Raw genomic sequence first — 26,716 nt, forward strand, 5'->3', positions numbered from 1 at the left:
GAGTTCTTACTACCACCTGTGCTTCTTAAGCTACCTTGAGAGTCTTTTATAATTTTGGAGCTGTTGGCTAGGAAAATCTCCTCAGATCCTGTGATGTGTAGCAGGGCTCTTGGGAACTGTCCACAAGTTTTAAGAGCACTGTGTGGGTTATTGAAAGAAAGCTGCTCATCATGGTAGCCAGAAGATGGCACGTTCCTGGTATTGGAGACAAGTGGAAAGAAGGTTAATGGAATTCTTTTCTGGGATCTGCTCCGGTATTTATTTTGCTTTGTCAGTCTCCATACCTGCATTCTGGTAACCAGATGCACAACTCAACAGAAAGAGCTGGATTTCCAAACCTGCTATAAAAGAGTTGTTTGAGCCAAATGTTGGGATTAAACGGGAGGGGGCGTTTATCCAACTGGCCCTAGAGTAGTGGACAGCAGAGAATTACATAGACAAGACCCACCCAGGCAGAAGCAGAAGAGGTCACGATAAAAACTAGAAACAACCAAAACCAGAAAAACCTCACAGCAAAGCAGAGCTGCTCCTGTTGCAGAACAAGATGATTTTCCACAAATGACATTTATTTTAAAAATGTTGTGCGTGGAGACAGTGTAATATCCTATATTAAAAGGATGTTGCTGTGTTGTTCTTGCAACCTCAGTGGCAAAGTATGAAATAGCAGCAACAGTTTGCAGTATTATAATCAAACACAGTGTGGGACTGTATTCAGAGACACTGTAAGGAGGTGAAAGCTCTTCAGTTATGTTAGATAAAGCGTGTTGAGGACGGGAGGAAAGGCCACACAGCTGTGTGCGTGTTCCTCTGCACTCTGCGCTCTGAAGTGCACTGGATGTTACCGAAAAGTACTGTAGGCCGTGTAAGGCAACATCACAGATAACATCCTTACGCTGTCGGTAATTGTAGGATCATAAGTAGAGTAGGGTTCACAGAGGACAATGTGGTGCTTAAAATGGTGCATGGTTGGTCTTCTACTTAAGGGACAATACCTCTAGCCGTTTCTATTTTTTTTCCTCTTCTGTACTTTAGAGGTGAGTACTGTACAGTGTAGGATTTATGCAGGACTGTTTAAATCCTGGCAAACTGAGTAGACAGTAGCGTTAGTCAGTGACTACCTGATGACATGACTATGATGACCTTACATTTAAGAAACTTGTTCCAGAACGCAAAATGACACGTGGTAGAGATTATGAAATACTTACTGTGGCTAGAAGCTATAATTTGGTGTTTTTCACATCTCCTGTAATAGTTCTAGGATGGGCACAATTACAGGTCAGTTGCAAGGATGAAAGAATTGAGGTCTAGAAGTGTAAATGAATCTGGTTTCTCTGCTACAATAAATTTGGTGCTGTTCCAGGAGCAGATTTGACTTGTAGTCTAATTGTACCATCTTTTTATGCTAATATGTATATTCAAGGTCTTTAATATTTCTTTTACAGCTGAAGTTCTAATTTTATACCCCAAAAATCTCGTATTTTTATGGAAACTTTTGGAAAATCTGATGGGGAAGTAATTGCGGTCTATCAGATTGTATTTACAATATGATTGTTTCCTGTTTCAGTGGTGACTCTTGAATTCAAATTTTAGATATTTTCCTGAGATACGGAGGAAAAATAGGCTGGAAAAGATAGAAAATGGGCTTAAATATTTTGTTCACAAAACTCTTTGGAAGTTGACTTTGGGTTTAGGGACCCATCACTGAATGTGTTGTTTCCCTCTGCTTTTTTTTTTTCCTGATGCCATTTTTTTCTTTACTTACAAAACCAGAATAGAAGAAGGCTGTTCATGATCCCCACCTTATCTGCTAAACTTGGAGTCTTTGCCTGAGTGAAATATTAATGAAGAGCCATTTACTTGAAGCCAGAGAGAATTCACATCCTTCCACAGCTATTTATGACACTTCATAGGCCTATGAAACCAGGTTTTCTGATATATTCTGTAAAAGCGTTGTCCCTGTTAACAGCCATGGGCCCTCTTGATAGAAGGAAAATAGCACCATTATTGATCTTCTGCCTTTAAAATACTGCACTTTATTTCTGAGAAAGATCTATGCTATCTTAGTCTTCAAAAAAAAAAATCGTGTTTTATTGGCTTGCTTTTTACTCTGTGACCAATTATAGAAAAAACAAGTAGCAGTGATAATTGTATTTATCAAAAAACGGTTTGCAAGTCAGGCCACTAAACTAGGCAAAATCTGCCTCTCCAGTAGTAAACAAAAACTGAAGAACTGATCATGTTCTTCTGAACAGAGTTAAATCATGCTTTCTCTAAATGAGCTGACAGTGCAGAAAATCTGATGCTTTGTAAGCCTTTGGAAAAAAGCATTCTCTTTATAAGTGAGTGGAAGAATGGCAAGGGATGCTAGGGGAAAAGAAATTGTAGTATCTGCCCTACACCGACTTGTTCTTAAAGGTAAGTTATGAAGAGTCATGAAGAGTTGTGGTGGATTTTTAGTTTGTTTAGTCAGTTGGTTTTATTCTGTTTTGTGTTCTGTAGCTGGCATTCTACACTCATTATTTGGGGCATGCTGAGAATCAACAATGTTCAGCTTCATCGTCATATCTAGAATTTTGAGATGAGATCTCAACAGAGGTGATAGAAGTTCCATGATATTATGAAGACTGCAGGACCTAGCATATAGCTGTGTGACATTTTGCTATGGTATTCAGTATTCATACCAAGATTCAAATGTATTACTTGAATAAATGGACTCCAGCTTTACTGGTTTGGAAAAGCTGAAATGAAAATTTGAAATACTGTTGTCCTTCATCTGTAAAAGTGAAGTCTGAGCACACACTGCATTGTTTGGAGGCCAGTTGCTGCAGTTCTCTAATTCACAGAATCATAATTTTATTCATACTGCTCTTTCCCTTTCACTCTTGCTAGGAAAGGATGAAAATATCCCAAGATACTTATTTTTGAAAGACCAATGGCTGCAAACTTGAGCAATTTGATACAGGACAGTTATTCAAAAACAATATATTTTTAAGCCAGATTGTGTAGCAAAATGGTCAGACAAACAACAATGGAAAAGAAACCCTGTTACATTAAGAAGAATTGTTCAGTCATTAACAAGTAGGGGAAGGGAATAGGCGAAAGAAAACCACTAGAATTATGAAAGGTAGTTGCATACAATTCAAAAGAAAATAACTTATTTTTACAGGGAGCTCACTGTCTTGTAGCATCCAACCAGGCATTAGCCACGATTGAAAACTGGGATAGGGAAGCTGGTGGTAGCTTGTCAATCATTCATTATTTGGCAACGGTGAAAGCTGGCTGGCGCTGGTGTAAGCAGGACTGTGTGCAAAAAGTCTTGAGTTACTCATAACCTGCAACTGTCCCCGTCCTCCTCGGATTGCTTAAGACAAACAAGGTCACATGAAGGAGAGCAGTCCAGATGGATGTGACCCAGCATCTCTGATATTTTTGGTATCTCGACCATCTCCCTCACAGGGCAGTGGAGAGCGGCTTTCTGGAAGGTCTGATGTGAAAGATGAGCGAGAGGCTTGGCTACGTGCATGCGGGCACACGTGGTGTGCTGTGGAAATGCTCAGATGGGATAACAACTGAAAGCACGTGATGCACTGGAGAGCTTGCAAAATTTTACAAGTTTGTAATTACTTAATTTCATATCCTTGTTACCTCATAGCCCTAAGTGTGCAAAACTTTTAAAGTCTTATCTCAGTACTGTAGGCATCTAGTTTGCACACTGCTCATATTTAGGTTAAATAGATTATAATTTAAATACTCATCTGTATTATACATAGACTAGGAAGATGTATGCTGAGAAATACGTGTCTAATGCTATGGGTCCATTATTTTTTGGAAATATATTGCTCGTGGAAAACCCTAATTGACAGCTGCGGAAGAATGAAGGTCTTTCAGCAACAGAGGTGTAACAGAGATGTCAACAGTGCACGTTTCCTCTTGTTCTGCCCTATGCATCAAACTTCACCATAAAACACCAGCTCTGAAAACATGACACCGATAGCCTGCACAAAGTATTTGTCCCCTGCAAGGCCCAAGGCAGGCCCGTAGCATACTTATATTTATTTGCAATGTCATTGTGCACCGAGAGGTGTTTCACCAAGGAGGAGACAATGCGCTTCTGCGAGCAGATTTCTGCACACCATTTCATTTGGGTATGTGTGGGTGGGAGCGAGGCAGGGAACGTAAATATCTTTGCAGACCAACCTAAACCACCTCCTTGTTTTCACATAAGTCAGCATTCAGCATTTTTAATGACCAAGATAGAACCTACCGGTGCCAGGGCCAAAGCAGCACTGTAGAATGAAAGATGCTTTTAGTGTATTACCAATTCCCTGAGCCATAGCCTTTCCACTCATTTGGTTGCTTTAATTAGTGGTGTGGCGGGGGTGGGGGTGAAAGCAGTCGTGGGACACAATGGGCCCTTACTTCAAAACCTAAGATGTGTAAAAGTCAACTTCTTTTTTCCTATAATCAGTTCCAAATGAGCTCTTACAACGGGAACTTGGAACTGGCTTGGCTGAACAAATTGATTTCTCATGCATGTGAAAGTCAAGTTAAACATCCTTGGGAAGCCTAGAAATTTAAATTTCAAGAATTAGATTTTTTTCATACAGGGCTTTTGATTGTTAGATGTAGAACAAGACTGTTGAAATCATTTTGAGGAGCAGAATTATTTATGGTAGTTGCTTACAGTACCAGTGTAATGCCACTTTCGCATGTTTTTAATTTTGGTCTTTTGCATGGTCTGTGCTGTGTTAATGATCACCTTGTCATGCTAGCAGTGGAAAACGTTTGTATAAATAATTCCCACTGGTAAGATGAAAGTGTTAACAGAAATATTTCAGTGAAGGTCTTGATTAACTTATACACTTGGCTTGATCACAGCAGAGGTTAGACTTACAATATCTTATTACCAGGACTAATAAAACCCATTCATTTTTTCATGCTCTATGTTAATTACCCTTTTACTTTCCCTCATGTGCAGACACACACAAAAGCTTATTGCATGTTTGTGTTGAAGACCACAGTTACACTTAGTAGATTTTTTTCTCACCATACTCATTTTTACAAATTCATTCCCAAACAAAACTTAGCATGTAACTGTTTAGACTACAGGGTGCTCAACTTAACCTACATTTGCTGTAAACATTAAAAGATGGATTTTTTCTCATTTCCTCCTACTTACTGAAAGGCCTATCTAGTGTACAGACATAAAGATGCACAACAAAGTTTAAATTCCATGATATCTTTAATTCATATTCCCCAAACGTAAGTTATTCAAGTAAATCACCGTACTGCAATATAGTATATACAAACACACCATATTCTCTTACCACCACATCTCAGAAATGTCCAGAAAGCAAGGCATGTCCTGTGATTTCTGAAGTCTAATAGGGGTAGAGTTACATAAATGGTATTAATGAACAAATCAAAGGTCCTTCAGAAAAGATGTTTCCAATATTATTTTCCTTTTTCTAAAGTGATGTACGATGCATAGACTAGTTTAATCAGGGAAAATCATAGTGAGATGAGAAACGGTCTCTCGGGTTATATCCCAAAGTACTGAGGACTTAATCGTATGGAGCTGATGACTTTGAGCTCCCATAATGTGAGGTTGGTACAAACCCTGGAATAGAAATTCAGCAGGATGTAAGGAGATCCTGGAGTTAGGGAGGTAGGTTATGGCCTTCCCTGGAGCAAGCTCCTTTGGAACAGGTGGACTGAAAAATAAGATGTTACAGACAGAAAGAGTCTTTGTGGTAAAGACTTGTGTGTCTGTGTTAGAGACCTGTGCCAATATGGGGTGTAACTGCGTGTGGCATCTTTAAAAGTTCCTTGAACAGTGGAATGAAAGGAGATTATTTTTTTTTTCATGGATTTGTTTTGCGGATAAGTGGATTTTCTTATGTTTAATCACTGAAGTTTCAGCTTTTCACTAGGTGGGATGGTAAGAGGGTCTCTTTTCCCTACCTAGCTGGCTGGTTACGTTAGAAGCAAGACTTCATGTTTTGGATTCCTTTATCCCTTTGGTCCGTCAGGGTTGAAATTGTACAGCTGGTTTAGAGGTTGTGGTGGGAAACCACGTACGCAGGAGCATGCCTGCTGATTTCCTTTTTTTTTTTTTTTTTTTTTTTAAAGAAAGTGGGGGGGGACGGGACAGCAGACAGAAATCCCTTTGATGTTGTTTACTCTTCAGACTGCCAATGTGATTGGAAAAAAAAAATACACCAGCAGCGTGACCAGCACTGTGACTGTTTTCTGTGCAGTAAGTGCCACCTACATCTCCACCTCCTCCAACTTCACCCTCCCAATTTCTAGCACCTTCTCTGCAGAACTTTGACTTCTGTTAGCTCACAGCCTATTGCTTTTTTTTTGTGTCTCCATCTTCTCTTTATAATTTGTCTTGTAAATCAGATTAATTGTGCATGAATTGTGTATTTTTATAAGCAGGGTTGATGGTCTATTGGTAGCGTTCCCTGACACTTCTCATTATAAAATCTTATTTTTCAGCTACTCGTGTTAATTCTTAATAGTTGGTACTGACACTTGCCATGCTGTGAAGAATTTTGTTTTATTTTTTTTTTTCTTATTTATTGCGGTAGACATTAATCTATATATGAAGTTAGGGAAACATGCTTTCTTTATGCAGGCCACAAAAAGAATTTCAGGCCTTTTCTTTTGAATGCTCTAACATTTATGCATTGGAGCAAGCTACATTGGTAAAATATGTACAAATTTCGCTGAGAAGTAGGACTATAAAACGTCTTGGTAGAGACTTTAAGGAGCCTAGAAGCTAAAACCTGCAAAGACTTTTGTGTTCACTAAGCAGCTTAAATTTCTGTGCTCCTGCAGCACGTACCTGTGCTCCCAGAAGGGAGCTGAGTGCGCTGTGAGCCAGGGGTGCAGAGCCCCAGAAGGACTCTGCAGTTGTCGCTGGGGGCAGCCGTGGGCCCAGCTGCCTTTACATGCTTGAAATGAAAACTCCTGCACTTTCAATAATACCTGTGGGTGGTCAGCAAATACGAGAAATGTGCTGTCGTTTCTGGTTAGGGAAGGGAAAACGGTTAATCAGAAAAATTTCTGTGGGCTGTTGAAACAGTCGAGCTGAACTGCTGAGAGTAAGGGAGCTGGAGCTGGATCCCCGGTCTGGTTAGGTGAGGAGCCGCCTTCTTGCCAGTGTGAGAGAGGGAAATAAAGGAGGAGAAAGATCTTTAATGAAAATTGTGGTGAGAGGAGGCTGGACTGAGTCCAGCAGAAGAAGAATGTAGAGAAGAAGATAAAAGGGGAACTTTCCTGCATTTTGGGATATAGTGTGACTGGAGGTGGTTAAGAGGCTGAGTGTCAAGCCCTGAGTTTTCAAAGGAAAAGAAGAACTTAACTGGCCAAGACAATTAGACCTGTGTTATGATACTGGGGGGTCTGCTGACAGGGATTAGATAGAAGACCCGGGAGCAGTGCTGTCCATACACCCCACATCTTCTGTGATGTTACCGTTCCCTCTTACTCCACTAGTTTCCAGCTGCAGATGTCTGAGTGGCCAGGCTTGTGGTACCACTGTTTCTCTGACTCATGAGCTTCAATATAATGTCATATTACTTGGATAAGGTACAGATTTCTTTTTCTGTTTTTAAATTTGAAAAATTACACATATATATTGCCATTTTCCCCCTTTGCTTACACTAAGGGTATTAGTAAGATGTGAGATTGTAAAGCCAGGTATAAAAAAAAAAAAAAGGAAATGCAACCTTAATTATTATGTGCTGCATGTACTAGGGACTAGCTACCTTATCACAGGGTGTTTTTTCGTTTGATTGTTTTGTTGTTTTTGTTTTGGTGTGATTTTTCTTCTTTTTTTTTTTTTTTTCCTCAGTAAGTTCTTGTACAATTCAATAAGCAAGACAGGTTTGCTCTAATGATGAATCAGGAACATACAGTATAGGAAATATCTCCAACAGTTATTACCTCACTTGCAAAACTGAAAGTGACAAAGTAAGACAGGATCACAAGAAGGAACATGCCAAAGCCATTTAGTTTTGCTCTTGTGATTTGCATCGTATCCCTGCCTCTCCCAGAGAGCTGTTTTGTGCAGGTAAGCAAGTCACTTCAACCAGAGTTTGGAAAGGAGGTCACTTGTTTGCTGAGTGCTCAGCAAGATTCCTTGGAGGCATGATTTGCAGGAGTTAAGAGCACATACAGCTGAAGCCAGAGGCAAATGCATTTCAAGTATTAAAACACGGGATGCTGAATACTCAGAAAACAGGTCATGATGTCTAAGGTTGGACATCTAAAATCAGTCAAGATGTTTTAATCTTAATCTTCAGGTCTCTCCTCTCTGTCAGCAGAACACAGGTAGTGCCATTTCTTCATTCTGTGGACATCGTACAAATGCAAGTGACTTGGGAAGTAAGTACTCCACATAATGATGCATGAATGAGAGTCACATGCTGGCTAGCCATTCTGTCTTCCTCACCTGCTTGGACTACTGAGAAATATGTGGGATGAGAGGTTCAAAGCCATGTGTTAAATGAGGAGAGAATAGAAAGAGAGGTTTCTTTCCAGTGACTGGGAATTCCCTGGTGTTGCACAGTTGATATCTGTGTTCATATGCAAGACGTTTTTTTCTTATTATCTTGTGCAGGGACTGCTTATTTTCAGAGTATATCAGTATACTGGGGAGAGCACTCAGCATTATCTCAGTTCCCTCTCAGCTGAAGAGACGCAATGCAATTCCTCAAAGGACTTTGAAGGAAATGGAAAAGGCGAACGTAAATTCTGTTCCATACGAGTCTATTTGTATATGTGTTCGACTTTCCACTGAAGAACTCTGATTACTGATGGAATAGTATTCATCAGTCAAGGAGTCCATGTATATATTCACACTGTATGCAGGACCAAGCAGTTCCTGCTCCTCCTGTAAATTCACTTGAGAGAAGATCTCACAGTGATTCATGCAAGCCATGTTATGATTTAATGATCACCTCAGTGTGTGAAGGCCCTGAAGTGGTGGTGTGGCTGATGGAGATGCAGGTGAAGTTGCAGGTAGCCACCCCTCCGATGTCTGGGATAGGGACGTGACAGCCAGCAGTTTGCTAGCAAGTCTTGAGCTAGCTGTTACTTATTTGACTGCAGTTGTTGGAGCTTAAATTGGAGGTATAAATAGGCCGAAAGATTTCCAGAGAGGTGTGGACATGCCCATACAAAGAAAGGGAAATGCCCTGGGTTGTGGAAGCTGCAAAATCCAGAAATTGCCTAGGAGGCAAGAGTTGTGTGAAAGAAAAATGGGTTTCTTGCTTTCGGGTGAAATTGGTAATTCATCGTCTTAGTCCTGATACCAGAATGTCCTGAGCCACACTGGTGTGATTAGGATCAAGAAGCCTTTGTGTTGATACAGAGGAGTGAGGAGTACATGAAATGCTTCATTTCACTGTGATGTATCTGAAAGGAAGCCTAGAAACCAACTCTCAGATGAAATCACTGCTGTGTCATCCTGCCTTTGTGAAGAGCAGGTAGATCTCTGATGGGCTGGAAGCTGTTGAAAATGATTTCTGAGTTGGGTATTTTTCATTCAGGATTGAGACGTGCAGCTGGGCTTATAATTTGTCTATCAGACACCTGCAGGAGAACTTTTGCTAAGTGACATGTAAGCTCTCAGTGCTGGTTGCTTTGGGCAGATCAGCTCCTGGTAGAGCTGACAGGCACATGGTACGTGTGCCCTAGCAGCAGCATTTCTGCCTCTCTTCTCGGCTAGTGCTGCTTATGGAGGTGTGCTGAATCAGGACACCTTCTGAGGCTCCTGAGCTTGGTAAAAGGTGGAATCTCTTCCTTGAGGTGGACTGAAAGATGCCCCATGATCACAGAGGAGCCTTTAAGCCTTTTGAAGTTGTGGGTCTGTACTAGTTGGAGGGGAGCTGTTGAAAAGAAGAACCCTGGCACATCAGCCTGTCTGTAGACCACAGCTGTGCAGTCAGGCAGACTTTCTTCAACAAGATGCCAGCAAACTAGGTAACAGCAGATCGATAGACTGCATGGAGAGCTACTTGCAAGCAGGCATTAAGATCTTGGCAGGGAAAGGAAGAATGTCCTCTCACTCACTTGTTACTCACGCACTTGCAGTGTGAATGAATTCATAGTTACGGTAGTTCCTACAGTAAGGGTGTGTTCACAAACTTAATGATAGTATTATGGCATTGTGTATGTGTGTGAAGATGCCAGCAACAAGATAAAAATAACACTGCCTGTGAGCCGTTCTTTCAACACAAGTTTCATCCCTTTGTCCTATTCATCTGTTGTCTCTCTGGACTGTGTATGTTGGAAGGGTTTGATGCAAGAGTTCTTTTCATCAGGTCTTTGTGTAGTGACAGCATCTGTGGGGTTTTGCACTTTTAAGTCTATACTCTTAGATGCTGAGAAGATATGTGGGATTAGAGAACTGACCAAAAGAAGATGAAAATATATCATGAACCTTTTGACAAAAAATATTTTATGTAAGATTTATGGTCCTTTCCATAAGAACAATCTTAGTTCATTTCAAATGTCATCCTTTTTAATAAGTAAAATGAAACAAAAATAAAATGAAATACAAATCATCTTTACTTAAAAACAGCCTCTCCCAATACTATTTAATTATAAGGTATACTGATATATATTATATCAGTACAGACATGAAGACTGAATTGCTGAGGTTCCCAACTTACTTTTTGCTCCTCTGCTCATGAACACGTACATTTGGTAAATGGCACGTACTCCTCATACTCCTCAGATGATTTGTAGTCAGTTGGCAAGGGTCTTCTCTACTCAGACATGCTTAATAGCCACAGCTTGCTTACAGCAATATACGTTACTCTGCATTGTCCCACCCTTTACACAGAACTGCTGGAAGAAAGACAAGGCATACCGATGTAAGTTAACATTCAGAGAAAACGTAGAACAAGGTCAAAGCACACCATAACCGAAGTGGTCTTGAGTAGTTCATTTTTTTCTATGTTTATTTGAAAAATGTCCAATAATCTAAAATTACTCTAAATTCAAGTAACTCAAAAGTGAACAGTTTGCTTAGCAGTTGTCAGCAGCTGCAGCAAGCATGGAGTTTGAACAAGGGCTATTGTAACAAAACAAAAAAAAAAGTATGTTGTTGCATTGGTACTTAAATGTAGAAATACAGAGCATGTTTAGGCCTGTATTTGCATCTAGCAAAAAAAAAAAAAAAAAGTCCACCATCATAACTTTAGTATTTCGTATCACTTAGTTTAATTAAAGAAAAAGGAGGGAGAACTACGTCATTAAAACTCATGATCCTTAGGAAGATTTATTGGGTTGTATGGTACTTGTTAAAATCACTGGCTTTGCATCGGGAAAGTAATATACTTTTTAAAATCACGTTATATAAAAATGTGTAATCACTGCGGCTTCTTATTTTGTATTCCCAAATTTATTTCCACACCTTGCAAGTTATTCTCAGCCCTCTTATACAATGCTAGATCATCACAGGGGTGAAGGAACTGTTTGCTTTGTAGAATACAATGCCACTAATTAAAGTTGAAAGTGAATGGACTGAATTAGAATCAGCTCATCCATCAAGGACTGGCTACTGATTATTTACTGACAGCGCTTCATTTAGCTCTATTAATTACACAGTGGCACCGTTACGTAAAGATTATGAGTTGTTATGGTCCTGAAAATTAAGAAAAAACACACAAAAGATAAGTGTATGTGCTCAGTCCTGGAGTCCGAAAGTGGTAAGTGTTAAATGGAGTGTTCATGTGAATAATCTATTAAGTGGTTTTTTTTTTTTTTTTTTCTTATCAGCATTTTAATTGCAATTGAGTAAACAGGGCAGCAGCTTACAGATCTCGACAGGCTCCTTATGCAAGCTGTGATGGCAGTGGCTGTGACACGTAGTAATGGAGGAAAGCCTGCCTTGTCATTACTGCTTTAAAAATGTTTTTATTTATTTTAATGTAACCCTGAATTATATTGGGTTTCAGGCACTATGGAGAGAAGAATTTTATCTACATTCTCCTGTATTGATTACCCACACATTCCTCATCCCTTTATCCCTTCTATAATGAACCTTTTACCACCAATCTCCAGACACTAAAGTCCCAGCTAGGTTACAAACTGGCCCCCCATGTTCCTGCAGCACAGCTGTAACACACATCTCAGTCACATCTGGTAATCTTCCTTGGTGCTGAGCAAAAAGTTCCTTAATTGGAACATGCCAATAATAAGCGACTTTGGCCATACATTTAGTTCTAGCGAAACTAATTTAGAAACTGTGAGTATACATCTTCGTTTATCCAACACATACCTAATTTGAGTTAAACATATTCTCATTGGCAATGTTCTAAACAATTAGCTGAAGAATAATATATATATATATATATAAAATTTTATTTTTTTTTTTACCTTCCCAAAAGTAATGGGGGTTTCTGTGGGTTTATCCAGGGGGTATTGTTGTTTTTTTTGCTCTTTAAATTGGAGCGTGCCTTTGGGGGGTGGGAGGCATGTTTCAGAAAAAACGGTAATGCAAGTGGTAAAGTCCAAATGCTCATTTCCTGTGAAAGATCTGTTAGCTGTGGTTGTTTTGTAATAAAACCCTTTGTGCAAAGGAGGCATGGCATGTATGGGAAGAGCTTGTCTATACACACACGCACATACATTTAAAAAATAATTCGGAGATGGAAAATACTGTTCTGTTCACATTCCAAACATGGGCTTGAAAAGACAATTAAGATGTTTTTGCTTTTCTGTTCAAGAAGGGACCTTAATTTTATGCTTGGTCCTAAGCTGTGAGTTTCCATCATAATCAGAGATGTTATTAACTGAGATCTGTTTATAATCAAAGGCAAAGCTGAGAGCAACATTACGGCCGCTATACTCCGAGACTGCAACTATTAAGAAATTAGTTTTGATTAGTTTGTTTTGTAATAGTGTTGTGTTTTGACATCCTGTTGCATGATGTCAGGAAGGGCCTCTTCTTAAAGTCATCCTGAAAAAGTGTGGCTGTAAAATAGATTCAGGCAAGAAAATGGAAAACAGATGAGGTAGTTGTACGTCATCTAGGGAATGATATTTCTCGAGAGGATAGAAGTGATCTAATTGCCTTTGATTTTATGAAACACTATAAAAAGAAATCTGCTTATATATTAGATTTTACATAAATGGTCATTTTAGGAACTGGAAATTTTGATGTTTGTAACTTAAACTGACACAGTGCAATGAGCAAGCACCCTTTCAAACAGTCATCTGCAAACTATCTGGAGGCCCCAGTTAGTGTTTTTATGTTCTTTTTTTGTGTGTGTGTTGTTCTACCTCTCAGTTGTCCTTTTTCAATCTGTAGAGGCCGAGTGGGAATGAACACCCCTCTACTTTCCATCCCTGCCACTGCCTTTCTTTTTTCCAGTTGTTTTCCTGGTGGCCAGACACTTGCGTGCTGCACTGCTGCAGAGCTGTGTGATTCCTGTCTAACTCCAGTGAGAACACACAAGCAGGTGGTCTCAGCATAAGAAATGTGGTTTCCAACCTCACTTTATTTACCAGTTTATGAAACTCTTAGGATGGACCAGTGGGAATTGTTTATTTGTTTTAATCTTAAGACTTTTTAAGTTTGGGGAAACGTGTGTATATATCTGCAGCTATGTGTCACTTGGGCTCTCTTCTACTTGATATGTCAAGAATTAGGGTAAACTTGATTATTTCTTAACACCAGAAAGAAAACCTTCAATGCTATCAAAAGTGAGTATTGATTCAATAGCTGAAATTTTCAGTTTGCAAATCTAACCTTGCAGGTATTAATGACTGTGGTGCTCGACCTCTCATCTTTTGGATGGCAAACAGATCTCTTGCTGATATTCATCACCTTGTTCAGGTGGTGTATCAGCCTGAGATTAATCCCCATTTTTGCCAAGCAAAACTTGGAGCTTTTGTGGGTGTAAATGTACATGCTTGTCTCTGAAGCAAGAGTATTGTTACCGTACTTTACTGGGGTGCTACAAGGTGCTATATTGATAGTGACGCAGTAGTGGCTATTCCTAGGTAGGTAGGCAACACTCTGCAACACTCTGTGGAAAGAGGAAAAAAAAAAAAAAAGGAGATTTTACCACATTAGAATACGCCTGGTCTACCTAAAATGCTTTCTGTAATTTTGATATCAATTTATCCTTTACCTTTTCCTTGAATACATCCTTGCTGTTGGTACACTATTCGTTGTGTGGCCTCCTCTCAAGACTACTGCACTGAGCTCCCCCGTAGTGCTGCTTCTCTTTGCATTTGTTCTGAACACAGTGCATACACTTCTCCAAATTGCATTACCCTTTGTTCTAAAATTAACTTCAGTTAACAGTTTCCAATATAAAAACAATTACAAAATGGCTTCTTAAGCAAGGAATCTGTTCTGCTTTTCTATTTTGCCTATATTTTATCACGGTTGTCACTGAAATCTTCTGTGTGTGTGCTCTTAATATATCCTTTCAGCTCTCCATAATATCACTGAGGGTTTAACAGAGAACAATTGTATAGTTTGAGGACACGTAATAGGCTACTAGAAGAAATATTTACATCTGGCATGATCAAAGCTTTTGGAGTATATGAATGTGCGTGTGGGAGGTCTAATTTTTATGTGGGTGGATTAACAAAGAAGACTAAAACAGTGCAGTACTTAACCCCTTTCCCTTTATGAAAATTCACTTCCTGAAAATGAAAAAAACATGTAGTACCTGATGGTTATCTCTTGTTTTTCATTTCAAGGAGTAGTATTAATTCTGCTTGTAGCTACTTGTTGGAGGCGCAGAGAAATTTTTCTATTTCAGCCCCTATGGTGGCTTATTTAACAAGATGCTTATCTTGCCTGTGATGTTTTCGTGTGTTGGAACTTAAATATGTTTAAAAATTTTAAAAACAGATAAGTGATCTTTCTGACACAGTCTGATAGCCTGTTGAACTGTTGTGGTGGGAGCACTACGACACTTCCAGCGCTTGGCAATAGCTACATCTTCAGGTTCGGTTTCTGCTGTTCTAGTTCCTGTGGCTATCAGCTGTACGTGGCTTCCAGAAATCTGTCATTTGAAGTTGTTTTTTTGTTTTGTTTTGTTTTTTCAGTTTCTTAAAATAAATAGTTACTTATATATTATGAAAGGCTATTAATAGCCACTTGAGTCATCTCTGCTTGTATTTTGTTTACATGACTGATGGTGGAGTTTCGGGTTATGGCTGGCCTGCCCTAGCAGCTTGCTGAGGGGGAGGTCTTGCTCTCCCTCCTGTCCTCCGAAGGGGACATGGGACCTTCCCTTCCCCAGCTCCCAGCCCTACCAGATCTGGCTGCAGGGTCACCAGCTCCACTTGCTCGCCAAGCAGCACCCACGCAGTGAGGTGCGTGCCAAATTCGTATTTTGTTATTTTGAGCGTTCGCTTACCATGTGCTCAGCAGGGTACCTGGGCTGGCTCGCGGGAAGCATTAGGAGGCCGTGGCCAGGGGCTGGGGTGTGTGTGGGAGAACCACCTGCCCTTTTTGCCCCTGGTGAACTTCAGCGTGCTCAGACCACTTTCTGAAGTCCTAGCATGAGTCATGAGCGCAGTATCAAATAATCTCTAATTCGTGGCTTCTTGAAAATCAGTCAAGTTTTACAGGCAAGCTGCAATGTGAGGCGCAGCTCTTGTCACCAGCTAATACGTCACTGAAGACACGTACGTTCATTTTCAGAAGACACAACACCTTCTGTGGGTATCTTTAAAGATCATGTACGTGCTTACAGCAACCATTGCTGTTACTTTGAGACCAACAGCACGTTCTCCCCTCTGAAAGCACTGTAGATCTATTAAGTCATGGGTATGCACATAACTGTGTTTGCTGTTCTTCATCTAGATAGCTTCAGCAGTCAAAATCTTATGGGGTTGCGGCATCTTCTCTGGATACTTACACCATCCTTTTGTTGCCCTTGTGGCAATGGGAGTCTCCACATCAGTTCCTGCACTATTGTAGCATTAAATATTTGTGTGAACTGCTGTCGAAGTCAGTTGGTGTCAGTGCACTGTGTAAACGACAGCAGCTGGAAATGACAGCGATGGAAAGCCTTACAGCCCTCCCTGGAGCCCTGCAGCAGGGGTGGGATGGGCAGGGGGAAGCCCAAATCCCTCAGCTGCCAGAGCCTGATCTGTTGGTGAATCTGTGCCCACACCTCAAGTGCCAGGAGGCCACTGGAGGCCCAAGGTAGGCAGTCTGTTATCCAAATTGCTGAAGTCTCAGCTCCAGCCTTATCAAAGGAGCACTGCTTTGGTTTTTCTTTGTCTCCACATCAGAACTCGATGTGTTGGTTGGCAGAGCAGTTCACTGGTGTCTGCAGTTCACTGGAGGTTGGTCGCTATCTTTTGGGCCAGTGCCATGTTGAGGCTTTTCATGCTTTTCCTGTGTTAGACCTCCTTTATGTGTTACCTGTGCAATTTTTACTCTCTTCCTCTTTGAAGGGGGGGGGAAAAAAAAAAGAAAACTTTACAATTAATTGTGTTGGGGATGCAAGGATTCCCTACAAGCTTGCCATGGTTTGTGACCACAAAGCAGCCTTTTCTTCTGCGTTGCTCTGTTGAAAAACTATTAGCAAGCAAGTTCAGTCACTTGTTTTGCTGCCTTGTCAGTTTTCAGTCCCAGTGTATGTTCTGGTGCATTACTCAGGAGCCCAGTGTTCCTATTCACAAAGACCACATGATTTTGTTTGCGATTCAGGAGTCTAAATCTTAATAAATAATTAAATAAATAATAAATGGCTCAGAAATGGCAGATACTTTAGATGCGTACAGTTGTATCTCTAATAAGTCCTCCAAAGCAACAGCTAACTTGAGGAAGACAGCAGTGGGATATGACGTGTTTGGGTTTTAGCTCCCAGCATCGCTTAATTTGCTAAATACTCACAGGCAGATCGAATGGCACAAGCAAGGGACGTTACATAAATATTGGCAACCGCAGGCATTCAGTAATCATCCGTAAAACTCTGAAGGATCATCAGGATTCAGAACTGTCCTGAAAATGCTGTGCTTTGTGTTTGTAACCGGGGTGCTCGTTTCCAGTTCAGCACCCCACGCTGTCTCCACTTGTATCCTTGCAGCTCGGGGACTGCCAGCATTTCTGGGGGGTGCAGGTGCTCACGGCACCTGTCCTTCAGAGTAGCAGACGTGTTCAAAGTAGGGCACAGCAAGAGAGAAAGCAAGCTTGGGGGGTGGGGTGGGGGAATCTTGTAAAGAACCACCAGCAAAAACACCTAAAATAAATGGTGTGGGGACATCGCGCTGTGCTCCCCTGCAAAATCTTCCTCCCTGACAAAACTGAGGGGTGTCCTGATACAGTGCTAACTCTCGACATGAAGAAAACAGACCTGAATATTTAATTTTACTGTCTACCAGAGACAAACTGCATATGTAACGTTATTAGTGTCACCGAGAGATTGACTGCCTACCTTCCTGTTGCTTGTTCAAGGAGATTTCCATTTACCCTCATCTAACTCTAAGATAAAGAAGGGACCATCTGTTCTTTTTCCTTCACTCCCTCCTTTATTACAGTCCTTTGTTCTCATGCTCTCAAATCCTAATTCGTCCTCCCTGATGTCCTCCGTATTTGCCAGGTCTGTCAAACACCACGCACCCATCTTTTTCTAGGCCTGTTCTGCCTTCAGTTGTTTCTTGCTCTTCCTTATTTGTTGGCATGCCTATTTCCCTACCTCTGGTATTCAGGACGTGTTTTACTGTACATTGCTCTTCTGTGCCAGTACTCCAAGAAGATCTGCAGCTGGCACAGGGAGCAGGGAGTGTTGTACAACAGAGGTGTGAAGGGTGGTTGGTGCTGGGCTGCACTGCTGTACCTCCTGCATGCCAGTGGCGGTTTTCCTTCGTGAGAAATGTTTAAGGACCCTCTGACACAAAAAGGAAGGTCAGCCTTCCATGTCTGTATCAATTTTTCTGAGTAATTCTGGCTCTGCTGCGTTTCCTAACCAAAAAAAGACAGTCTTCAAGGATGATGTGTCTGGATGAGGTGTCCTTCCTACTTAGAAGTAAGACCCTTCTGTGAACAGCTGTTTTATGCTGGTGACTGTGGACACAAGGGTAAATTTTGCCCAAATCCATTTTACACTATCAGGAATTTTACAGGGACTTGTTCATCAGTGCTCCTCCTCCAGTCCTCTTCCTTCATTCCCCCTTAAAAAAAAAAAAAAAAAAAAATTAACATTACCACTGGAGAAACTTGTATTGGTGAAGGCAGCTGTTGGATCTGAATGCAAACAAGGCTGCTGGCATTTTTATGTATTCCATTATTGAGAGCAGGCCTAGGAACCACATAGTTAAAACATCATCTGCACAAATGAGAGCAGTGGGGAAGTTTAGGGAAGGAATCTGGTGTGGATGATGGCTTTGTGTACAGTTCTGGCATGATTTGTCCATTTCCTTAGTCCCTAGGGAAAAAACTGTAGCAGCGATAGCAAAAACTGCATAAATATAGCTCTGTGATGATACTGTAAGCAGTATCTGTCTTTGCCTCCCTGAACATCTTCTCTAAGCCTGTCTTGCATGCGTGATCTCTCTTACATATGTGTGCATGTATATAAACGTATAAACTACTACGTAGAGAGAGATTGCACACCAAATAATGATTCCTTCTGTATCTCAGCCCTTTAAAACATACTGTGTGCTGAAGGCTTTGAGATCCAGTGAATCACCAGGTCACATTTATGGTATAGCTGCTATTTTGCATAGTCACCATGTAATAGTGTCAGGACTGTCTCTGAACAGATTTTTAACAGACATTTCAGTATACTTGAACCTGTGTTATGGAAAGCCACTGTATGAGCATGAAAAATACCAGGCATCAGTGTTTCAGTTGCTTCATTATGATTTTGGGACTGGAAAAAAGGCTCCAGGTGTTAGAGAAACAAATACTCATCTGGCATACTTGCAGTCTGATTCATCCTTCTAGATGTGTTTGTGTAAATTCAGCATCTGCTTTCAAGAAATCATTTTTGTGCTGATCTTACTTGAAAATGTTTCTGTTTTGCTGTACCTCATTGCACGTATTTTCTCTCAACAGAGTTTGCACTTAGGATAGTGAATGCTCCGATGGCCTTGGACTTAGCGTTTGGCACACTGTGTGAGCTGCTTCAGCTGTGGGGGGAAGCCCGTGCCGGCGTGCCGGTCTTGCTGGAGTGGCTGCTGGGAGACAGTGATCCACAACAAGGCTTGGAGGCTTCAGCTCTGGTAATTCTAACATGCAGCTGCCCCCTCACGCTGGGATGGCTGTTTCTTGTGGTAGGAATAGAATGAAATGGCTAATCTGATGGAGCCATTCCCTGACGGTCATTACTCCAGTATTAATTGTATTTACAATTATATATAATAAAAAAAAATCACGTGGACAGATTTAGAATAAATAAATAGAGTTGATGTCAGTGGCCTGGCAATATCAGTATAAAATTAAAAAGACCAACAAACAGACATTGAAATAAATCAAGAGTTACTTAACAAATTGTTGTTGACTGCAGCTGTAACTAATTGCATTCAGTGGCATTGCAGATGATCGCCCGCCTTGAATCTAAAGTGCCGTTGTGGGTGCCAGGCACATCTGACATTCAAGAGCCGTGTTCCCCCAGCTGCTTGTCCAGAGATTGCAGCTACGGATTTGGAACCCTCGTGCCATCTCCATAGGACTGGTTCTGTACAGCACTTAGCCTCACTTACCTAAGCCAGTGCCTTCAGAAGGATTCTTTACACAAAGCAAAGCTTTGCCATGTTGGTCCTGTAGAGGTTAACGCCGTAGCACTGCACTACCTTTGCCTTGATGAGGCTGTAAAAATGAAAATCAGGCTAGACGGTAACGCGGAAGTAGCAGGAACAGCCACGTCTTTGGGACGTTTGTTGGCAATTAATACACACCATAAAATGTATTACGAAACTTCTCTTAAGTCTGTGGTTTACGTACGCCTTTCTGATATTTCACTGGCTGATACCATTTTCCTTTTTCATTTAATCCACTCAAAAAGCTCCATGAGATAGCAAATTACCATGCTGGTTACAGGAGTCTCTGTGAAATACAAGACAGTTAGAGTGGAAGGCAAGCACATGTTAAGGATTAGGACTACTACTTACTTCCACTACTCCCCAAGAGGTATACCACAACTGCCTCATTTTTGAAGGTAGAATTTCTTTGGCAAAGGAAGAAACTTCATATTGCTTTGAAAACCTGTGAAAAATGATGCATATGAATTTTCCTTTTTTTTTTTTTTTTTAGCAGAAATAAGCTGTTCTATAACAGGCTTCACTCTCTACTTCTTTGTATCTTTTTTAGACTTTAAAATCCTTTCATTGTTATCCAGCCCACAAGTCGTTTCCTAATTGCTGTTGTTTTTCTTTTTATTAAGGAAGAAGATGATAACCTGTTTGATAAAGGGGAAGTTAATTTTTGGGAAGAGAAGTTAACTAACGCCAGACAACTTAGTAAGCACCTTTTACGGCTTATACAAGTGACTCATCTAACCTTACCAGATCAAGAACTTAATCGACTGTCCAGAAGGGCACAGGACCAAGCCCAGCTTGTTGCACACCTTCTTAGAGCGCTTCCTCCGAGTCCAGAATTTTCGAAAACTTCAGAATTCACAAAATTGGCTATTCAGAATGAAAGAGTATCACACTGCCTTAAAATAATAAATTTGCTCAAGTCTGATGAGATTTGCAAAAATGAAAGTCCAAAAACACTGAACTAAAAAAAGGAGAAAACAAACCAACAAAAACCACTAGAAGTTCATTCTCAGGGAACTACAGACATTATAGTGGATTAGCAGGGGACTGAATTCGATGGATATTCAAGGAGTTAAGGTATTGCTATGGCGACCCCAGTAAACCTGTAACAAACTATTCACTATTCATGCTAAAAACGCATTTTCCATATATGAGTCCATTGATATATTTTTTTGGTCAGGTGTGCTGTGGGAGACCATTCCTTTTAAATGCATTTGCTAATTTCATTCAGCTGAGTATGGTTTATTGTAGCTACTGTAGGAAGTAAAGCAGCTAAGCCTAATATTTTCCATTCATCCAGGTGCAGGCCACCTGTCGTTGTGTTACGTTTTATCCTGGATTTTCACCTCCTGTATTTTAATACCAGGAAAAAACTTCTTTTTTTGGGGGGGGAGGCTCATTTTGACAGGTAAAATGTTAATTATTGAATTGATAAGGGAAGTTTTTATTTTAAGTTAAACCTTGCATCCTTTTTGTTTGTCCGTGACAAATTCTAGACTACAGTTTAAATTTTACTGCATTCTTCTCTGGAGGAAGGCAAGGATCCTTACCTTGCTAGTAGCCTCGTTTTGTAGATGGAAACAGCGTTAGTTACGCTTCGCATGCCTGTGTTTCCTGTAAATCAAATACCTACTTTTGTAAAATTGCTCTCAAATGAAATTGGCAGCATTGAAAACAAAGCAGCTGTTCCACTTAGAGCAGAATAGTTTTGTCTTTACTTCAAAACACCTTGCTCTCCAAGCAGTCTTGAAAAATAAGGCCACTGGAGATGTGTAGGAAGCGTCCTTGTGCTATGGCGCTCTCCCTCCCGAGGTTTTGCAGCGAGCCCTTGGTAAGAGCTGCGTGGAATAACGTGTCCAGTGCTCAACTGTTTCATTGTCTGAGGTACAAAAACGTTTGTTGCACTTTGTGGATTTATTTTTCTGGGAATTTGGATTTGGCTGCGATGTGAAAATGAGACGTCAAAAATAAATACTTATTTTAAAAAGGCTTTGTTATGTTCTTTCAGTCGAGGGCTATGATTTTATATTTGGTCCGGCCGTAGCTGGACATAGCCAAAACAAAGCTGCAAGTCGATATATATAGATACTGCAGTCTCCTTGGAAGAGTTACAGAGTGATGTGCAGTACACCATTGCTCGCTTTCGGCCTCGTAGCTCGTAGCTGTACGTTAGCACAGCCTAGCTGCGCGTCCGGGTGACGATGCGGTGAGCGTGCAGCGGTCGGGAGGGCTGCAGGCTCTGCCGTGCTGCCGGTCTCCGGGAGGTGGCAATGCAACACAGCGCAACGCAACGCAGCCCTGCAGCGAGCAGCGCTCACTGGGCTGCAGCCCGAGACCCTGTGTCAGCTCCTGGCCGGGCTCTTCACGAAGAGCGATCGTCCTGGTCTGCCTGTGGCACCTAACTCGTGTCGCCGACTCCTTGCGACGGCGTGAGTTTGGGGAGGAATCTGCTGTGAAACAAGATAAACTGTCAAATTAAGCCTAATGAACGTGTGTAAACTGCACCGGGCTAACTCACTCTAGGCAAAAACTCATGTCTGAAGTGGAAGTACTCGCTGTAGGCTTCCAGGATTGGAGATTACTTATGAAAGTAATTCACAGCGCAATGTGAGACTTCACGCAGCAGCAGAAGGTTAGAATCGGAGATGGCAGCTTGTTGCACAGGGTGCGCGTTATCTAACGCAATAAAGCCACGCTGGGAGCTGGCCTGGAAATTAATTCGTTGGCATCTGCTTTCAGCTCCTGGGCAAAGAGTAGCCCAGGTTACGTCTGGAAGCCGCTTTTAAGGGTCAAGCAGTCGTGCGGCTCCTGACTACAGCTGCCCGCTAGCGCAGCTCCCAGCTTGTGGGACTGGTGCAGCAGCAAGGCTGGCAGAAGGGGGAACTCTACCGAAAGGCCGGCGGGGCTCTGTGCCCTCGGCTGTTTCAGCAGCGAGGGTACGGCTGCCTGCTGGCCCTGGCTTTTTGGTGTTTTGCTGGAAAGAAGGGGAAGTGCGTGTGGACATTTACACTGAGCGCTGGGCAGATGCAGACAGAGCAGCGCAGCAGCAGGTCCACGCTGCCCATAAAACCGAGCAACTCTGTGAGCCTCGGGGCGTGCGGCTCCTCCCGGGCCAACTCCCCTCAGCGGCGGCCCGGGGGCGGCAGGGGGCGGCACAGCGCCGGGCACGGCCGGGACGGGGAGGGGGGTGCGAGCAGCAGCGCGCTGCGGGCAGCCGGGAGCGAGCCCGCCCGGCCCCGGGGCGGCCCCGGGCTTTTGTCTCGGGCCCATTACGTGGCACAAGCGGCTGAGGAGGAGGAGGAGGAGGAGGAGGAGGAGGAGGAGGAGGAGGAGGAGGAGGAGGAGGAGGAGGCGGCTCCGCGCCGACCCGAAATGGCGGCCAGCGGCGGGGCGGGGCGGGGCGGGCGGCGGGCGGGGCGCTGGGCCCCGGCACCTCCCCCCCGTGCCTCGGCGGCGGCGTTTATATGGGGGCGGCGCGGGGCCCCGCCGAGCTCCCGCCGGTCGCCCGCTGCCCTGCAGCCGCCGCCGCCGCCCCGGCCCGGCTCCCGCCGCCCCGCCGGGAAGGAGTCGGGAGCGTTTCGGACCCGTGAGCGGCCGGCACCCCCCCCACACCCGCACCCCACACCCACCCCGCCCCGGCCGCCGCCGCCGCCTCCCGCCCAGTCGTGGCTTCTGCAAACCCTCCGAGGGGAGCGGGCTCTTTCGGTCCTTGCTGCGTGTCCGACCATTACAGGATCTAGCGATGTCTACGACGCTGTTATCGGCCTTCTACGACATCGACTTCTTGTGCAAGGTAAGGGCCGGGCCGGGCCAAGGGGGGAGGCTGCCCGGGGGGCGCGGGGCAGCTCCGTGCCCCCAGCCCCGTCCCCGTCCCCGTCCCTGTCCCTGCCCCGCCGCGGCTGCGGGGCCGTGCCCGGGGCGGCGCGGGCTGGCGGTCGCGCTGCGAGCCAACCCGCCTCTCTCCTCCTCCTCCTCCTCCTCTTCTCCCGCTCCCCGTCCCCCCCTTCTCCCGCCCCGCTCGCAGACGGAGAAGTCCCTGACCAACCTGAGCAGCATGCTGGACAAGAAGGCCGTGGGGACCCCGGTCACCCCCCCCAGCTCCAGCTTCGCGCCGGGCTTCCTGCGGCGGCACTCGACCAGCAACCTGCCGGCCCTGGCCGGCGGCTCCAAGTTCCCCAGCCCCACCGGCTCCAGCTCGTCCTCCTCCTCCTCCTCCTCCTCTTCCTCCTCCTCGTTCGGCAGCCTGAAGGAGACGGGCTCCGGCGGCGGAGGCGGCGGCAGCAGCAGCCCCACGGCCCTGCTCAACAAGGAGAACAAGTTCCGGGACCGCTCCTTCAGCGAGAACGGCGAGCGCAGCCAGCACCTCATGCAGCAGCTCCAGCAGCAGCAGCAGCAGCAGCAGAAGGGGGGCGGCTCGGGCGGCGGCGGGGGGGCGCCCATCAACTCGACGCGCTACAAGACGGAGCTGTGCCGCCCCTTCGAGGAGAGCGGCGCCTGCAAGTACGGCGAGAAGTGCCAGTTCGCGCACGGCTTCCACGAGCTGCGCAGCCTCACCCGCCACCCCAAGTACAAGACCGAGCTGTGCCGCACCTTCCACACCATCGGCTTCTGCCCCTACGGCCCCCGCTGCCACTTCATCCACAACGCCGACGAGCGCCGCCCGGCGCCCGGCGGGGGCACGGCCGCCGCTCCCCCCGCCTCGGCCGCCCCCCCGCACCACCACCACCACCACCACCAGCACGCCCCGCACCCCGCCGGCAGCACCGGCGACCTCCGCGCCTTCGCCCCCCGCGACCACCCCCTGGGAGGAGGAGGAGGAGGAGGCGGCGGCGGCGGCTTCGGGCACCCCCGCGGCGGCGGCGGCGGGGGCAGCGAGCGGCCCAAGCTGCACCACAGCCTGAGCTTCTCCGGCTTCTCCGCCCACCACCACCACCACCACCACCCGCACGCCGCCGCCCCGCCGCCCCCGCCGCCCCCCGGCGGCCGCCTGGACGCCGCGCTGCTGGAGAGCCCCGGCGGGTCGCGCACGCCGCCGCCGCCCGCCTCGGCCTCGTCGTACTGCGAGGAGCTGCTCTCGCCGCCCTGCGCCAACAACGCCTTCGCCTTCTCGGGCCAGGAGCTGGGCAGCCTCATCGCGCCCCTCGCCCTGCACACCCCCAGCTTCGCCGCCGCCGCCGCCGCGGCAGCCGCCGCCGCCGCCTATTACCGCTGCCAGCAGCAGCAGCAGCAGCAGCCCCCGCCGCCGCCGCCCCCCGGGGGGGGCTGCCCGCCGCCCCCCGCCTCGCCGCCCTTCAGCTTCCAGCCCCTGCGCCGCCTCTCCGAGTCGCCCGTCTTCGACGCGCCGCCCAGCCCGCCGGACTCGCTGTCGGACCGCGAGAGCTACCTGAGCGGCTCCCTCAGCTCCGGCTCGCTCAGCGGCTCCGAGTCGCCCAGCCTGGACTCGGGCCGCCGCCTGCCCATCTTCAGCCGCCTCTCCATCTCCGACGATTAGGCCGGCGGCTGCCCCTGCTGCTGCTGCTGCTGCTGCTGCTGCTGCTCCCGCTGCGCCCCCCGCCGCCGCCCCCGGGCCGGCCCCGCGCCCCCCCCGCAGCCGCGAGCGCAAGTAAGTCACAGGGCGAAGAGAGAGAACCCTGCTCTTGTTCTTGTTTTTGTTTTTTTATACGTATATCTATCTATATATCCACCGAGAGCTGAACAAAAAAAAAAAAGCGTTTTGCGAAAGGGCGAGTGACGTGAACTGAACAAACCTATTTTTATAGAGAGACCTTGGAAGAAGGGGATTTTTGTTTTGGGGTTGTTTTTTTTTTTTTTTCTTTGTTGTTGTTCTTTGGAGACAAGTTATGATACGCACCAGCAGCAGCCATTCCATCTGTGTTCAGAGAAAAAAAAAGAAAGAAAGAAAACAAAAAAGCGTTAGCAAAGACACCACCAGAAAGCAACAAACAATCCGGGGAGCGCGGGTTCTGCCTTTCCAGCTCCTCCACATCTGCAGGCACACGCAGAAAAGCCACCGAGCAGTTCTTGTCTTTCAATCCAGTTCAAATAAAAACACAGAACATAACTAAAACCTATAAGCTTTTTTTTAAGAAAAGAGAAATCCAACATCCTGCCAAGAATATGCCTTGATAACAACCTTCTTTTTTTATATATCTATGTATTATTATTATAACAAATGCTAAAACCTTCATTCCAAAGTTTAATATTGGTTCCATTGCCACCACTTAGTGGATGTTTGGCTTAGAACAATTTTTTTTGTTGTTGCTTTATTTGGAAGCACTCAACTGAGTTTAGTTTGTAATTGTTGGAGAATAACTGCTGATTTTTTTAATTTTTTTTTAGCTGTTTGAGTTGATTGCATGAATGAGTCACTGCACACAACTCAATATGAAACTATTTAACTTATTTATTATCTTGTGAAAAGTATACATTGGTAATTTGTTCATACTGTATTTATCGGGTATGATGAAAAGCAATAGATATATATTCTTTTATTATGTTTAAATTATGATTGCCATTATTAATCGGCGAAATGTGGAGTGTGTTCTTTTCACAGTAATATATGCCTTTTTGTAACTTCACTTGGTTATTTTATTGTAAATGAGTAAAATTCTTAATTTAAGAGATTGTATGTAATATTTATTTCATTAATTTCTTTCCTTGTTTACGTAAATCTGAAAGATTGCATGGTTTCTTTATAGAAATCGGTCTCGATGCTGTGGAAGTAGTTTGAGCAATTTCTATGGGTTTTTTAGAATGTAAATGGTTGTAGCCCGTCCGAGTTGAAAAACAAACAAGTAGAAGAAGGGGGGGGGAACAAACCAACAAAACAAAACAAAAAAAGACTTACTTTGCAATCAGACTTCAAAGTGGCAAATCTAATTTCAGAGTTGTTGAAAGTAACCAAAAAGTATTTCTTGTTGCCTAACTCCACCAATCACACTGTGATGTAGTCTCA

The 26,716-nt window shown here is 44.3% G+C and overlaps 2 protein-coding genes across 5 annotated transcripts in view; both read left to right on the forward strand.

The window, feature by feature from the left end:
• Positions 1-21,748, forward strand: part of THADA (THADA armadillo repeat containing) — a 165,065-nt gene extending 143,317 nt beyond the window's left edge. For 3 of the 4 annotated variants that reach the window (XM_068676704.1, XM_068676706.1, XM_068676703.1), the window contains 3 exons: positions 6,191-6,259; positions 19,058-19,224; positions 20,385-21,748. In XM_068676704.1, the coding sequence (XP_068532805.1) occupies positions 6,191-6,259; positions 19,058-19,224; positions 20,385-20,726 (578 nt within the window). In that variant the 3' untranslated portion in view covers positions 20,727-21,748. The remainder of the gene's footprint in view (positions 1-6,190; positions 6,260-19,057; positions 19,225-20,384) is intronic. The other variant, XM_068676705.1, reaches the window with a different exon arrangement.
• A 1,755-nt stretch (positions 21,749-23,503) lies between these two features.
• ZFP36L2 (ZFP36 ring finger protein like 2) lies at positions 23,504-25,507 on the forward strand. Its single transcript, XM_068676714.1, has 2 exons — positions 23,504-23,554; positions 23,786-25,507. The coding sequence occupies exons 1-2, from the start codon at positions 23,504-23,506 to the stop codon at positions 25,250-25,252; spliced, it is 1,518 nt and encodes a 505-aa protein (XP_068532815.1). The 3' UTR covers positions 25,253-25,507.
• Positions 25,508-26,716: the final 1,209 nt, after the last annotated feature.

This window comes from Anas acuta, chromosome 3 (genome assembly GCF_963932015.1).
Source record: "Anas acuta chromosome 3, bAnaAcu1.1, whole genome shotgun sequence".
NCBI classification, from domain to species: Eukaryota; Metazoa; Chordata; class Aves; order Anseriformes; family Anatidae; genus Anas; species Anas acuta.